The 17,449-nt window shown below is 41.3% G+C and overlaps 1 protein-coding gene across 1 annotated transcript in view; it reads right to left on the bottom strand.

Annotated features, from left to right (window-relative positions):
* Positions 1 to 11,910, bottom strand: part of lrp8 (low density lipoprotein receptor-related protein 8, apolipoprotein e receptor) — a 201,142-nt gene extending 189,232 nt beyond the window's left edge. Inside the window, exons 1-2 of the mRNA XM_008279416.1 lie at positions 11,831 to 11,910; positions 10,606 to 10,731 (exon numbers count right to left, since the gene is read on the bottom strand). Of these exons, the coding sequence (XP_008277638.1) occupies positions 10,606 to 10,731; positions 11,831 to 11,897 (193 nt within the window). The 5' untranslated portion in view covers positions 11,898 to 11,910. The remainder of the gene's footprint in view (positions 1 to 10,605; positions 10,732 to 11,830) is intronic.
* Between the last annotated feature and the right edge of the window lie 5,539 nt (positions 11,911 to 17,449).

Consider the following 17,449-nt stretch of genomic DNA (forward strand, 5'->3'; position numbering starts at 1 on the left):
CTAACCACCATGTGCTGTGCACGCCCAATTCAGCCATTATCAGCCCATTAAATGTCCTGTTATCAGTGCATATCATTCACAAACATATGGGCCAGTAGGAACTCCGTTAACTCCCACAATGTTCAGTGGGCGCATTATCAATCATTCTGATTATTGATAAACAGACACTAACACTGATAATGTAGGCACTCCTACATTTGTGTGAGTGAGTGCAAATAAATCATTTAGTTATCCTACAAGCATACAGAAAGGAGATTTGTAGCATGTGGTAAACGTAGAAACTGAGGGTGTTTGTCTAAATAAAGGCAGCATGTAAAAGCCAAAGTCAAAAAATAATACGAATAGCATGGTCAGGAACAGGACGTGGGGTTTAGTCTCCTGGGTAAGGGGCCTGCTGACTTACACCTCCTCTGTCCCCTCCAGCCATATTATGGATTTTGGTGCCTTTTGAAAGTGCAACATCGCAGCTACACCATTACATGAGGTAATAACAGATCACCCTTAAACGGGGTAACAACGTCCTACTGAGTCTGCTGTCGTGGATCCCTACCAGCCTGTATGCATGGGAAGGACTTGCTCTGAAAACAGGCCATCCAATGGGCCCTTAATGTTCAAATTAGGTGCTCTGCAACCAGTTCAAAATCTAGAGTGAACATTTTCCAATTCTCATGCACAGTAACTGACATTTAGATGTAGCCAACACCTGGAAATACTGTACAATCTGTCAACACTACTGGCGTCACGGCAGTATGTCTGGATTTGTTGTTTTCAAGCAAATAGGAGTGACTGACAAAGCTGATTTGTAAGAAAATTCCGTCATAAAGAGTGCATAAATTGCCACAATTAACAGTAAAAGTGTCATAGAAAATGAGCAACAAATCACACTCCAATTGCTCTTTAATTAAGAGGAAAACACTGACTTCTCGCTGAAAGCAGCTGATGTTTTATAGATCCTAATACAACATGATTAAAAACTGCTCTTATACTCCTATGACAGCTTTCATTTACTACACAACTGATAGAAATTCTAACACTGAGATTGAGAATAAACCACTTTGGTATATCCGATTCTTATCACCTCAAACTGTATCAGGATCATCAGGTGTTTACTGCTTTCCAGTGATGCAGAGATTTATTGCTGAGGTGGAGATCTGATTTAAAATACTCTTTCTACGACCTTCTCTTTTTTTTGATACCTTCAAAGCCTCTTTCCATCTGCTTTCTGTCAGCATGTGTTGGGCCAGAAAATCTAGTTTCACACACACAGAAGACACAGTTCTTACCATCATGCACAGACACACAGCGAATCCACTACACCAACATGTCCGGCTTTAACCAAAGCGATATCCCATTTCACCAGCACAGAGGGTGGAAAATTTCCTGTTTTATTTGACAGCAGACAATGGAAAAGGGTGGGATGTAATGAATCAAATGGAACAACTGACTTTTTATTGTAAAGCCAAGAACAGAGAGAAGAGGGGTAGAGGGGAGGTTAACGCCATGCACAGGCATAGGGCAGAGCTGATTGGTTGAAAAGTGATTCTCGTAGCTGACCAATCATGCTTTAGGCCAAGGTTAGACACGCCTACCTCATTAGCATACACTTGAGGGGAAAATAGGTGAGGAAAAGTGAAAATGGGAAACAGTGGGAAAATAAATATGTTAAAAGCAAAAATAAATGCACAAATAAATAAATGTGGAAATAAAAAAACAAGTGTAAAAAAAAAAAGTGGAAATAAATATAAATGTGGGAATGAAAATAAAGTAGGTTAAAAAAATTGGTGAAAAAATGGATAAATGAAAGGAAAATGTAAAAAAAAAAAAAAAAAGACACATTTAATTATTTATTTCCTCATTTATTCATTTCTTTATTTATTTTTAATCATGACAGGTTTGGCCCTCCGTATAGAACAGATGGAAAGTGGAGAACATGACAGAAACTCAAAAAACTTTTAAGTAAATTCAAGTTTTAAGAAACAGAACGGAGAAAGAAGAGAAACAGAAACCAGCGTGATGGAGCTTCAAGCAATGTCATCTGAGTCAGACTAAAACTCATCTTCCCGCCACTTTGTAACTTCCGCGCAAAAACTTCCCGTGAAAACTTTTGACGCGCCGCACTCAAAGGCCCTATCTCGGTGTCAGCCCAGCAGACTGGTATTAGCAGCCATGTTTTATTCATCAGCGTTCTTAGTTGTCATTTCATATGCCGCTCCCTGACTGCATGTACCAGGCAACAGAGCACAAGGTGAAAAACAGGATTACAGCAAATGTAAATAATAAAATGGAAGCACATGAAGATATTCGGTTAATCTCGGTTGGGGATTAATGCCATGATACCCTGTCAGACACGGCTGGGTTGGGGACGGGGGGGGCATAATAACAGCACAACACAACAACACATAGCAAAGTAAGCACACATCCGCACGGTGGGGAAATAGGATTGTAGCGTTATCGGAGTTTGACTTTCAACAATAAGTGACTTTGCAGCGCAGCGCCGGAAAAAAAAAAAACAAACCTGTCGAAAACGGACAAGCTAATTCTGACAGAATAGACGCAGGTGAGTGGGGGGCTGTATACGGAGAGGAGGGGAGATAACATGAACAGAAGAGAAAAAAGAAGAATTAGCAAACTACCGAGTTACTTTACAGACTTGCAGCTTTTCCGAGTATTTTTAGCTTTTCTTTGTGTCTTCTCTGTGTCACCTTGAATCATTTTTTAGCCGTCCATTACTTTTCTGTGCCGTTCATCAGCCCTGAAGCAGCTATGTTATGTTCAGGGTCGGTCTCATTGTTCCTCGGGTGAAAGTAAGAGGCCGCGAACGCAGCTTTATGAAAAATAAATAAATAACACTTTGACTGTCTGCAACTGCGGGAGTACGTTGCAGGCCCTGATGTCTGTCAGCTGAAATCCTGCCGTTATGGCGTGCGCTGCAAAGTGGAAGTGAGCGTGGGTGGGATATTCAGTTTCTCCAATAGCTTACAAGAGATCGTGCAACATTCTCCAACGTTTCACTGATTGACAAGTAAACACTTTATTTCATACTGCAGCCTTGCAATCTTTAACATTTACTTTTCCAGACAGTTGGTATTGATGCTTTGTCAGAAATCATGTGAGAGGAACGAAATAGATCTGTGATTCGTGATTATTTTTATTGTTGATTCATCTGTCGATTGTTTTCTCAATTAATCGATTTGTTGTTTGGCAGAAAATGCTTAGAAAATGTTCATCAGTGTTCCCTGAAGCCAAACATTCTCAAATTTCCTGTTTTGTCCACAACTAAAACGTGAGCAGTTTACCACACAAAGGAGGAAAGAGAACAGAAAATAAAAAGATGGAATCAGAGAACTTGTGCTGTATTTTTTTCCTGAGAAAACCAAATAATCCATTATTAAAGTAGCTGGCGATTAATTTAATAGCTGAGTACTGATCAGATAACTGATGAAATTGCAGCTGTAGAAGAAAATGGGCAGGTTTGGTACGTGTTACCATCATAAACAGAAATGAACACTCACTCACTTTTCACTCTTTTGGGGGGTTCCAGAAAGTTTTCGGTGAAATATGAGGTTCTTTTGCAGCTTAACACTTCATTATGTTCAACATTTTGTTATTAAGTGTTTGGAGATGGGAAGGGTTTATCAGAACTGGAAACAAGTTCTGCTGTTCCTGAAACTGATGTGGACGAGAGTGGACCGAAACAGTGAAGTTGCAGGCCACAAAAACCTAAACAATGAGCTGAATTAATATTTTAGAAATGCTCTTATGCTCCTTCAGTTTCAGATTGTCTATTTTGGTTTTATACGTGCCAGTTCGCCCGCGCTCGCACCAAAAATAACCCATTACGTGGGAAAGGAAAGTGAAATCCAAGAAGTAAACCGAAAGCGAAACGTATAGTTTTAAGACAACCTTTACCTGCTGGTAAATTAACCCTCATTTTAGAGGAAGCACTAAAAGGAGATGGACCAAGAAGGAAGCAGATTGTGCTGCTTTTTATGTGTATCAACCAAACTCTTTAGCTCTTTCTATCAATGCTTTTTCTGTCACACAGTTGTAGCAGCACAGATCCTCACCCGCTGAGACACTCACTAATTGGATTAGAGGTATGTAGATGGACAGTGCAGACTCACTTTCTCTCTCTTGAGCACAAACTCGCAATCATCAGATCTTCATTATTCCTCTAAGTTTCCTTGTAGTATTTCACACTCCTATCCTTGTCGATACAAACAGAGAGAGAAGGACGGACTGAGAGCTACACGCAGAACGAGTAAGAAAGCAAGGAAATGAGAGGTGGGAAGTGGTCAGAAATGAGTAAGAGAGACAGATGGACACAGAGGGAGAGGCCAGGAAAAAGAGAGAGCAAAAGCCTCAGGCCAGCACCGACCTCAGCTAAAATTACCCCGCTGCTGTTTTGCGCCGCTGCACCCAACACCTAGTCAGCGCACCAGGTATTGTTAGCTTGTACAGCACGATACACTGTCTGGAAAAGGTGGCGCCCCGGCACATTCTGGGCTTGTCATCCGTCTGGGTAGCCATGCTGCATGTGACAACTTGTCAACTTGATTATGTTTAATATGCAGATCTTAAAGGAATACATCTTGTTTAGAGAAGATTGGCCAGTTGGTAGTTTCACCCTTTCATGTGTCAGCAGAGCAACAGAAGGACAGAAGAGGCCAGCATCATCTAAAATTAAGAGGCATGATGTTTAATTAATAGTACATTTTATTCAATGTTTTATTAGATATTGGAGTTTAAATTTATTGGCGAGCAGGAAGAATTAAACAGTGTGAATATAGGCTAAATATAGATATTCGAATGGAGCCAAATTCATTTTTGATACTCTTGTTGGAACTATGCAACAGGCAAGATTTCACAAATTTCATTAATTACCCACCATGTTCCATTTCCATATGTGATGTTTTACAAAACTCCTACACACTGAGCTTCAGAGCTGCCAGAAGTTCTCTTTGGAGATCTCAATCTGCCGCTGACATCCAACACACGACAGCGTAAGACAAAGGCTCACCATCTGGCACTGAAGAAAATGATCTATCGGGGTCATCTGCATGGTGTTTGTCATGTTACACACACAAACACACACAAATAAGCCCCTTTTAAGACATGCGCTCCCTTAATTAACTTGAAGCCATCTGAATATTCATGCTTCATGTCTGAATGGACACTCTGGGAACTTTTCCACAGAAGCTGCATTAGCAAACTTATCAGATCAGACCTTGTGATATTTACATATCACTTTCAACAAGGCAGAAGCCGTGCATGCAGTCGCATTAACAGATAGGCAAATATCGAACGCGCGCCGTGTCTCTCTCTGTCACTGTCATGGGCTCGTCTGAATGAAGTTGTGAGGAACATGGTGTTAAAGTGGCCGACAGAGTGACGTCACTACTTTAACAGACTGATGAAGCCAGCAGTGTTACGTATTCCACGTCTGGAGAGGTTCTCCCACAGGGCCTCACTAGTCGTGGAGTGCAGCAGTGGGTCTGCCCCTCTGGAGATTAGAGCGCTGCAGCTGTACACTTCTCACATATACACATATACACATGTATGCACGTGCACACTGTGTCCTGAGTTCAATACAGAAAATCAGATGATGAAGTAGGGATGTCACTGAGAGACTGCGTGTGTTTGATGGAGTTCCACAAGCTTAGAAACGTGACTATAAATACAGCATGTAGTGTTGGTGTTGACCCTCATTTCAAATCAGAGTGTATGCGTGTGTTTTGTCCTGTCAAAAAAACTGTGAGTTTCTCTCATTTTAAACAGCTCAAGTGTATAATATGTGTTTGTATGTTATTTTGTTAAGCTGCTGGTCCCCTTTAACTCACATTCCCATTAAAAGTCTGACCCCAGCTGTGAGAGAAAAGCAATACGTGTGTGTGTGTGTGTGTGTGTGTGTGTGTGTGTGTGTGTGTGTGTGTGTCAGCAGGTGACCAAATTGTGTTTTTGTGAGCCTATCAGTACAATGCCTTTTATGCCTGAAGCGCTTCTCTGCAGTCTCTTATTACAGTGACATATGTGTGTGTGTGTGTGTGTGTGTGTGTGGTAGTGGGTGTGAGAGCGAGGCTGATCTCACACACACCCACAGCAGCAGCGTGAAATGTGTTGTGATGTCTCCTCTATGGGAAGCTGGTCTCAGACTGCAGAGGAGACGCTCCCCTTCTCCGACCTGCTCAGACTCATTGTCCTGCTGCGACACACAAACACACACATGCACACAGACATGCGTACACTGAGTACAATAACAACTTTCTTCCCACCCTTACATATTCTGTTTCTATCCCCTAACTTGTAACCATTTGGAAACACTAGGTATTCAGAGTTCACTGAGGGAATCAGTTCCAATTCTTGGAAAAAGGGGAACCAAAATCACCCAGAAACAGCTTGTGTGATCTAACAAATGATTGCAGACGATCAAAATTGTCAGACTTTTTTTCGCTCCGTAATAAAATCTTACTGATCATATTTTTACAGTGCGGCATGATCAAGGCCATTTGGAGGAGAAGACTCTACAGCAATGTGAGGGAGCGAGAACAATTGAAAGCTAACATGAGGTTGAGATACGTGATGATTATGCAGTGGCACTTTGGATTAGGCGTGTTTAAATCCACTTAAAGCCACTGGAAAAATGATAAGGCCTTTTTTCTGTATATCCTACAACCAAAATATAGGTCATACAGAGCCGTGCGGAGATGGAGAGTTGCTGCGTGTAGGCACACACATGTGCAGGAGTGTTGTGTTCACTACAAAGAAATCACACACATGCACAAAATCCAACCACCGCCACCATCACCACTTTACCGTCTCCCAGGGCAACAAGACCGGAATCTACCAAGAGGCATGTTGAGAATGAAGGAGAGGAGAGGAGAGGAGAGGAGAGGAGAGGAGAGGAGAGGAGAGGAGAGAATGAAAGGACGCAGAGATAGACAGGCACAAAAGATAACCCAATCTGCCAAGACTTATTCTAATACAGCTGCTAGAAGGAGGATACTATAGGAATAATATCCCTGCTGTGAGACGTACGTGTGTGTGTGTGTGTGTGTGTGTGTACAAAGAGAAGGATGACATGACTATTGACTGGCTGGCATTAATACTGAGAGTTATATCTAGGCATTACAGGCAAGAAATTGAGAAACGTTCACAACTACATCGAGTATTTCCTGCGTCAGATTTGTTCAGAAACCAGTTTCTGTGTTTCTGGGATGTTTTAGATCTCATAAATGACCTAAATTCGCTTAAAAATAAGCTGTCTCAATTTTATACTGCAAGAAATTGGTATCTAACTTTAACAAAGTCTAACTAACCAATCACGTCACAATCTAGTCCATGCTTTCACAGTCTTTATCGACAGTTCCTGTAATTAGGATAAACATCAAAAGTGAGCAAACTCAAGACATGCATATAATGCTCAGATGTATTAAAAATCAATACATCTATCCTTATCAAGTTAAATGTGACAGCTAATGATGACATGGATAGAAGCTATAAGCTCACAGTCTCCAGTCTGATCTAGAAGTATTTGACAGTTTCTGCATAATCAACATTATGTTAATTAATTTTGAAAATCAGAAGAGCAGCGACAGGCAAAGGACTGTCACAGGAGCCTCGAGTGCTGGTCGGGTCATCGATGAATAAAAGAAATGTCACATAGAAGGACTACTGCTCCCTGTCAATTTATCCTGCTGGGAACCAATACTTTAGTCGCGTAAACATGCCACAATTCTGAAATCATGCCGATACTTTTCTTCTATTGTAATGAAAATACCAAAGGTACTATGGTGCTGTATTATGTCGAGAAAATCAACAACACCAACAACGTGCGAAATTGCGGTAACAGGTGCAGAAACCCACTTAGAAAAAAACAAACAACAACAAAAAAAACACCATGTACGGAGACGGTTAGCCTTTGAGTCAGACGTTAACGGACAAGTAACAGACAAGCAGAAGCTTAGCGGTAGATGGAACGATGGAAATACCTGCAGCTTATACACGCAACTCAAAGACAGACAGCCAGATCTGTACACAAAATTCAAGGCGAGCAAGTGTCAGTTGTTTTGAACATTACATTAGCAACACTTAGTGAAAATGTTGATCTCCTGAAATGTTACCGCTGCATCTGTTGTACCAAGGCTCCGCGTGCAACACTCACAAGGGTTAATGTTAGCTGGTTTAATGTGGCTACAACTCTAAGTCCGTCTAGTTCATGCCATCTGTCAAACTGCTTTACGGTTATTACTGCCATCCTCGGAATTGAGGTGCGAATACGAATGGGTACCATGCTACATGCTCTGTTCTCCTGGTAAGACTGGTCTTTGTAAAAAAAAATGAAATATCACCATATGTCCCACATGGCCTGAGCTCAGCTGCAGCAGTTGTTTTAGTTATAGCTCATAACTTGAGCTGGATTGTGCCCATGATGTTGTAGGCTACTGTCATTTCTGTTCAATCAGTCAATTGCTAATTTTTAAAATGCATTAAATCGACTTATTATTTTGGTATCAAAATGGTTATCGGCAACCACGGAAAGTCAGCGGTACCAAGGTTTTGGTATGAAAACATCCTCTGCCTACCATGCCATGATGAGTTTGCTCGGCAAACCTTCACTTTATTCTTCTCGCTGTTACATTCTAGCTCTTCTCCATGCTGTGCCCCCCTGCCTATTCTCCAAAATTACATGTTCCTCTTCATCCTGCTCCTCTTAATCAAATCTGTCCCATCTTTTCTCCTCCTCCTTCTCCTCGGCTCCTTGGTGATATTTGGTTTTGGGGAGGGGACACAGTGGCAGAGTTGGCATCTGCCGGAATGGATGGCGTGTTGCCAGCCACTGAGCCTCACTCCAGCAGCCAGAGTCACGCTGTTGGATTTATCTCCAACCAACCTGTCAGCTGATGCTCTACGTGGGCGTGAGACGAGTGGGCACAACCTTTCTGCCATTCGCACTGCCAAGGTGCCCACAGGAGATTTTAAAAAATAGGGGGAGGAAAGCCCCTTAGTGAGTGTTACAATGCTGAAGAAGTGAGACAGCTTTTTAGAAAGAAGCACTTCCAACACAGGCTGAGGGCAGAAGCTCTCACAGAACAGAGAGCGCAAGGCGGGTAGGAAGGCAGAGAGGGAGCAAGAGATGGAAGAGCGTATGAGGCACAGCAAGAAGGAAAAACAGTAGATAAAGGTTGAGAGTGAGCAGGAGGAGAGATGGGAGAGAGTGACGGAGAGCCCAGGAGGAAAGCATACCCACATCTGAAGCTTACAGGGTATGTAGCAAAGAGAGTGAGGAGGGGGGGGAAAAAAGAAGTGGAGCACATTTCTACCAGAGACAAAGTGGCTCGCTCAGAAGAACAGCCTGTCACCTGGTGGCTTAAGTAACATTTTCAAATTCTCTTTGAGCAACACTTCCACCAAAACAACAAAGTAAACCCCACCTGTTAGAGAGAAGGGGAGCTCATTAAAATCTAGCTCTGCTTTCATCAAGCATTGCCCACTAAATGTCCAATAATCCCAATCAGGCTCTGCAGTCAATGAGACGCGCTTGGAAATGTCACGGCATTCATGCTGGGAACTCCCAGGATATTCAGCGGCAGCCACCATGGTAGGCATGCGTGATGAGAGGATCGTGTCTTTGGTGCGCTGGTCCCCGAGATAAGTGATGAATCAATTGGCCAGTAATATAACCATTCAAGCAATTAGTACCGTGACAAATTTATAAGCGATGATTACTTGGCTAGTTGTCCATGCAATTTCTAGCGAGGAATAGATTGAGCCGTAGTTTAACCACAGTCATATACTGACAGTGTCATTCACACATAATCCAGGATATGATATACGCAATTCTGAATTTAAACTGTAATTACAAAAAAAAAAACCTGCCCACAGAAGCAGAGGCACCCTAGACACTGGAAAAGCAGCCAATTTGTGATCAGCCATATCTGACAGCCACAGTATTTGCATTAGGACAGCCTAGCATTACTCAGCATTTAGATGTCATGACATGTAACGATGCAATTTTATCACCCTATTTCAGAAATGACACAATCGGTGATGCCATTATATATGCAAAGCATCATGAGACGATACAGCAGGGGGAAGGGTCTCGCTGATAACAGGACTGACATTATCTCTACACAGCCACAGGAAGATAAGGGTAATAGTAATAATAATATGAAAAGACCCCGCTCTGACCGAGAAGGGCCACGGCTCTGCTGGTGCCTGTGCTTCGGATGGGAAATTGGTAAGAAATTAGGAAAATTCCTGCAGCCATGTGACTTTGATCCAGGATCAGCATTTACTGCTCTGACGTCTGTAGACTGAACGGGAGATTCCAGAGGGGCCCCCAAACAACAACGATAAGGAGCTTATTCTCAGTATATCTTCACTCGTTTAGAAGTTACGGACGTGGATATAATGAACTATCTGCTAGCTCAAATCAAACAGCGCGTGGAAATGTTTGGGAGTCCCTTTGATTTAGGGAGCCCCGTTCGTAACACACACACACACACACACACACACACAACAGCAGGTACGTTCAAGCTCCGTGAGGCAGGAAGAAAAGACAGCGTTGTGTTTATCAGCCAGCGTGACAGACTCTGGGCTACTTACGACAGTTCTCCTCATCACTGCTGTCTGAGCAATCGTCGTCATCATCGCATCTCCACAGGGTCGGGATGCACCGTCCGTTCTTGCACTGAAACTGCCCGGTTTCACACTCCGACTCCGTATGAGTTCCTGCGTTTGCAGAGAATAACAAAGCGCTGCTGAGTTATGTGGTTCACCTACTGATGAGAACATGAAGTATAGAAGAATGTTGATATCAGAGATGGAGAATTACATGCTGAATTATGATAGTAGTCGATTTATAACCACAGGACACTGTCAACACTGAGCAGGCAAACACGTGTTTCTTAGTATTAAAGCTTGTAAACAGGGCTGCCACTGACAATCACCTAACTGTTGATAAATCGATAAATTGTTTGGTCTACAAAGTGTCAAAATTGTGACACAGTGTTTCCCAACATCCCAGATGACATCCTGAAATGTCTTGTTTTAACCTTAACAGATTAAGTTCCAGAGGAGTCAAGAAATCTGATATATTCAGATCATAGAAGTTGGAATCTGAGGGGTTTCCTTTAAAAAAAAAAACACAAAAACTGAGTAATCAATTATCAGAATAGTTTGCAATTAATGTAACCGCTGCTAACAATGAATTGTCTAATTGTAAATTGTGAAATTGCTCTTCTAAATTACACATATTTTTTAGCTTGTTGTCATAATCACTGCCTAAAACTGAGCTTTTCACTCACATCTACCAGTTTTACAATCTGACTGACACTTGTGCATTCACTGGCTTGTGTGTTGTTGATGTGTCAATATGCTGCCACAGTGGCTGCTACCACCACTGTTCAGATCTGTTCAGGGCAAAATCTATTTAACGGTAACAAAGCTGGAGCTGCAAGAGAAAAAAAAAACACACATCAAACCACTACAGCCCTACACTTTGTGCTCACAGCACCACACCATGCGTTTTCTCTTTCCCTTCTGTCAGCTGCTGCATGTGCGATCCTTTCTTCCGTGTATTGTCACCACATGTCACCGGTGATCGCGTTCAAAGCGCGGACTAAAAGTGGTGATCCAGGTGTGAGCCTTTTGCATGCCTGCGATGACAGAGGTCCCTGATGATAGGCACGTTAGCGCTGCTGCACTTAGAGGGAAAAAAAGCCCCACATTGTCAGACAAGTCGTTTCTCCGCACGATCCCCGGAGCGGCGTCTGTGTCCGCGATGCCACGCAAATTCACCCTCCTCGCGCCGACACAAGTGTTGTCTTACCTTTAGCGCAGTGGAGCTCCATGAGTAGCAAATGTAATAGCACAAGCTTCCCGACTTCTGTCCACATCGTTAGATCCTTGGGCGGTCTACGGTTTGTGTGTTCATGCAAGTGAAATAAAAAAAAAATACCAGTGAAGGATCTCCAGCCTCTCTCTCACTCACTCCGTGCTGCTCCCGGTGCCTCTGCTCGGGAGTGTGTGAGTGTGATCAGCCTGGCTCGCTGCTTTCTCTCCCTCTGCCTCGGCTGCAATTTGAATCGGTGACGCTTATGGGCGGGATAGCTGGAGCTGGTTCCTGCGGTTAGTGTAGTAGTCAGACACACTACACACTGTGTCGATGCGAGCGAGGCGAGTCACATCTGCAGAAACAGCTGAGTCACATACTGTCACGTCTCTAAAGCACACACCGAGCACTTTAGTTTCACTTCAGAAAGTCAGAAATGAAACTTTAAAGAAATAATTTACATCTGCGACATTTTTTTAACCGAGAGTTAGATGAAAAGTACATGTTTGCTAGTTAACAGGTGGTGTACACATGATCTGTTTGGTAACATAAAACCTTAGTATCACTTCAACAAAGATTCAGAAAGTCAGGAAATAAACTTCGTTCACATTCTGACATTTTGTGGCTTGGATGAAAAGACAGATGCCAGCTAACGCGTGCAGTATCCATTAGCTAAAGGATAACAGGCGCCTTAGTTTCACTTCAACTGAGGTTCACACAGTCAGAAAATAAACTTTATTATTTAAAAAAAAAATGTTACTTTATAGCTACAATTTCTGACATTTTGGGTATTTCTTGCCAAGAGTTAGATGGAAAGATAGATGCCAGCTGTACATGTTTGCTAGCTAACAGCTAAACATGAAGCTAGGTTAGCTGTTACAGCTAAGTTGTTAGCTTATACACACACAGCTAACATATAGAGTATCCATTAGCTAAAGCAGGGGTTCTCAACTGGTGGGTCGCGACCCAAAAGTGGGTCACGGACCTGTTCTGAGTGGGTCGCGGACAGCTGGTCAAAATTAAATAATATATAATGTGCGTCTCAGGTTGGACTTAATTTTTATTTTGAAAAAACTTTTATTTTGACAGGCAAGGTAACCATAGTTTGTTTGAAGTTCATTTTAAGTTTGTGTTGATATTGGGAAGCAAAATGGCAAAGGGCAAATATGACCCAGAGTATTTAAAATGTTGATTTTCATACTAGAGCTGGTTCATTCGCTGTGCTGGTATCGGGATATTCCTCCTCCAAAACAAATATGTTGTTTTGTGCCTTTTTGTGCAGTCTTGTACATGCAGTGGTCATGGTCCAGTTACTATGCATGGTTATGTGCTCTGAAATGCATGTTGCACAGGAAACTATATTGAATATTGAATTCTAAAAAAAAAAAGGGTCGCGACTTAATGACCATGGGAAAATGTGGGTCCCAGGGTGAGACCAGTTGAGAACCCCTGAGCTAAAGGATACCAGGCTCCTTAGTTTCATTTCAGCTGAGTGTCCCACAGTCAGAAAATAAACTTTGTTATAATAAATGGTTACTTTATAGTTACAATTTGTGACATTTGGGTATTTTTTGGCAAGAGTTAGACTGAAAGATAGATGCCAGCTGTACATGTTTGCTAGCTAACAGCTAATATATAGAGTATCCACAAGCTAACAGATACCAAGTACATTAGTATCATTTTAACAGAGGTTAAGAAAGTCAGAAAATACACTTTTGAAAAGGAATATTTCACTTCTATGACAATTTGTGGCTTTCTTACCAAGCGTTGGATGGAAAGATAGATGCCAGCTAGGTATGTTAGCTAGCTAACAGCTAACGATGAAGCTAGGACAGCTGTTACAGCTAAGTTGTTAGCTTATATACACATATACACACAGCTCACATATACAGTATCTATTAGCTAAAGCAGTGGTTCTTAAACTTGTTGAGCCACAAACCCCGATATAAGTTTAGGTTTGTGACCCCAAAACTCAATTTTTAATATGGCATGAGTAATAACTTTGTTGTTCATGCATTAATGCGTTAAAAAATAATGTGTTAATGTTTTCAAGTCCAAAAAAGGAATGGGAAGAAAAATACACTTTTAATTTTGACAGCCATAATACAAATTTATTTGCTAAATGTAGGCTTTATTTTATTTTTATTTTTTTAACAGTGATCTGGTGACCCCCTGAAATTATCTTGGGACCCCCATGGGGGTCCCCACCCCCAGTTTGAGAACCACTGAGCTAAAGGATACTGGACTCCTTTGTTTCACTTCAGCCAAGATTCACACAGTCAGAAATTAAACTTTGTTATAAAAAATAGTTCACAGTTCATGACATTTTGGATATTTGTTATCAAGAGTCAGAAGAAAAAATAGATGCCAATGTTACATGTTAGCTGGTTACCAAACAGTATCCATGAGCAAACTGATACCAGGTACCAAAGTTTCACTTCAACATAGGTTCAGAAAGTCAGAAAAGAAACTTTTCAAAATGAATAGTTCACATTCTGTGGCATTTTGTGGCTTTCTTACCAAGAGTTAGATGGAAAGATAGATGCCTGCTATGTGTGTTAGCTAGTTAACAGCTAAACAGTAAGCTAGAATAGCTGCTCGTGCTAAGTTGTTAGTTTATACACAAAAGGAGGAGAAACAACCAGTCTGGCTCTGCCAAAAGTTAACAAACACATTACCATTAATGGAACTGGAAGCCTAATAATTAACTGTTATATTTCCTCTGTTTAAACTCTAATAAAATATTGATGCGTAAAAATGACAACTTGTGGTTTTAACTGGTTGTATTATAGCCTGTTAGTGAGGACTCCAGTATATCACTACACCCAGTCACAAAGGACCCCTGCATGTGACATAAAACCATCAAAGCACAACCGGTCATTGTCAGACGTTTTTGTTTTTTGGGTCTGACTTGCACTGTGATTAAAGAACCCCTCTAGAAAATCATGTTTTTACCTTGTAAACATGTCCATATGGTTTTTTTTTTTCCCTGTATGCTGGAAGAAATGACAAAATTAGGCAGTCAACGCTATGACAGCATTTCCATCTTGAAGATGCCGTGTACCCACAGTAGTCCTAAAAACATGGAACCTGTTATGTAGAGCAAGTTTACCAAATATGCCAGGCCTAGTTCATTTAGGCTGACTTACTTTCAGGTTCCATTAAGCATGGGTTCGGTTATACTGGCAGCTTATACTGGGCACCCAACTTGTTCCTGGGCAGGCTACCTGTCAGGCTAACCCTGAGTTGCTGAACCAGAGTTAAGTTACCGTGACACTGACGTGACAGGAAAGCTCAGATTTACCAAAAATTGGGGTTTACTTAAACTGACATCGCTTTTCCATATGACGCTCTATGAAGGCTCGTCTTCAGCAAAGAGTTCCATCGTAGCTGAGTTTGAACTATGTTGAATTTTCTTAACGAAGCTGAAACAACCTGAAAATAAGCGAGACTGACTGAAAGAAGTCTGGTTTATCTTGTAAACTCTCTTTATTAAATAGGCCCATGAATTTTGACTTCTGGGGTGTCATACACGACAAACTTAGGAAACCATTCCTGTCAACAAACAGATTCTTCTTTAGAATTCATTTCCAGTTCAAACATGAATAGCTGAATGAGTCCAGTACTGCAGTTTTCCATTGTGTAGCATAAAATACACATACAGTGCTTAAGCAGCATCATGGGTAAGCTGGTGTGCTCCAGCTGCAACCAATAGCATTGAGGTATGTAGAGACAGTGGTGGAGACTTTACAGATGTGTACACTCCAGAGGAAGCAACAATGTGAAGTTGCATGTAAGGCATTTTAAGGCAGAAAGGGATTATTTTCTTGGCAAAAAATACATCAAGGTGAGATTTTAGGGGTTTAATCAATGACTGGAAAATGGACTTTAATACACTGAATATAAACAAACTACATTTGTCATGTGTTTTGCTTGTGCTGGTGGGTAGTTTGTAATCTTCTTTATTTATTCAAATGAAGGCTGAAGTTTTCTGAGAGATACCCAGATGTTCTTTCATAATTTTGCCCTCTATAGAGCAGGTGTGACGGAACCTCGGCTGACTTCCTGTTGGCTCCCTGCACACACAAATACATCAACTTATACTGAGTGTCTGAAACTTTTTCAGATTTTCCCTCATTTCAGTTTCTTACATAAGTATACATACAATCATAAAGATTGTTTTTAAAAAAATCAGCATCAGGGAATGTGTTTTAAACGTTCGATCAGGTGGTACGCTACAGTTGTTAGCAAATTGTATTGTGTGATGAAGTTGCAAAACCTAACTTTAGCCTTCAGTGCATTTGCTGGGGCATCATCACCTGTGGCTGATTCTCGCTCTAATGGTCAGTTTCCATTTAAAATCTTCCCTTGCACTGCTACTTTCTAATAATCTTTGAACGGGCTGATGTGTATGTGAATGGGGGAAATTTCAGAAATTGTGATAAGAAGAGTAATTTCACCCAGTTGTCAAGTTAGTACATTTTACATTAGCTGATTTTCCAATGATTGTGTGTGGAGAAAAAATGCCCTTTTGGCCAGTGTATATTACATTATGAATGTAAAAGTTGATGGGTTGTATGTTGTTTGGCTGCTAAAATTGCTGCACAGCTCAGGGTCCCAGTTCCTAATGGCTTGGTGGAGAAATTGGGGGCAGACTTAAACTGCAGGTTTCGCTCTACTCCCAGTCTTTATGCTAAGTTACCCACCTCCTGACAGCAGTTTAATATGTAGTGGACAGACACAAGTGGTGTCATGATGGTATACATCTTTGCACTTAACTTGTGACAAGAAAGGAGATCAGTATATTGCAAAAAAAAAAAAAGCCAAACTCTTCTTTTAAGCCTGTTTTGAACTCCTTTGCCGGGGACTTTGTGTACAAGGGAGGACAGAAACATGAACATAACAGATGATTTGAGTATACAAGAGGATTTGTGTCCATTTGAGCCAGCAATGAGGATTCCAACGCTGAGTGCAAACTCAGATTGAGGGCAGAGCATCAGCTGTTCGATTTCATCTGTGAGTCAAGGGTCACCCTGTTAGATCCTTCCTTCTACGTTCAAAATAAACTCCGGGGTAGTGGTGTTTTAACCATCAAACCGAGACAAAGAACAACATTTGGTGTCTGTATTGTCCTAAAAATCAAAATGCACCACTGTAGCTAAAATGGCAATGACTTTGTTGAGGCATTTTGGTAATTTTAGGTATTGAAAAAATAGTTTCTATACATTATGAGCTTCATGTTAAATTCTACTCTAGTGTGATTTCATGAGGAAGGGATTATCTCATATTGTCTTAGAACTATTCTAAGACAAACATAGGGTCAGTCGGATATGGAGTGATTGGGTTTACTGGGATCTGAGCCAACCTCATGTGGGATTAAAAAATGCTAGCGTTTTAAATTATTATTAATAAAAATCATACCAATAGAATTATTGTTTAATTGACAGCTTCTTCGGAAGAGATGCATACCAGTGTAAATATAGACGACAACAAGAGGATCAGTTGTGTTGCTGGAATCTGAATGAACTTGAGTCTACAGTGCAGATCGACTTACTGACAACACAAAAATGTAGTAGAGCCTTAAGGCTGAAGGATAAAGCATGTAGGGAATATAAA

Source organism: Stegastes partitus, unplaced genomic scaffold (assembly GCF_000690725.1).
Source record: "Stegastes partitus isolate 25-593 unplaced genomic scaffold, Stegastes_partitus-1.0.2 Scaffold158, whole genome shotgun sequence".
NCBI classification, from domain to species: Eukaryota; Metazoa; Chordata; class Actinopteri; family Pomacentridae; genus Stegastes; species Stegastes partitus.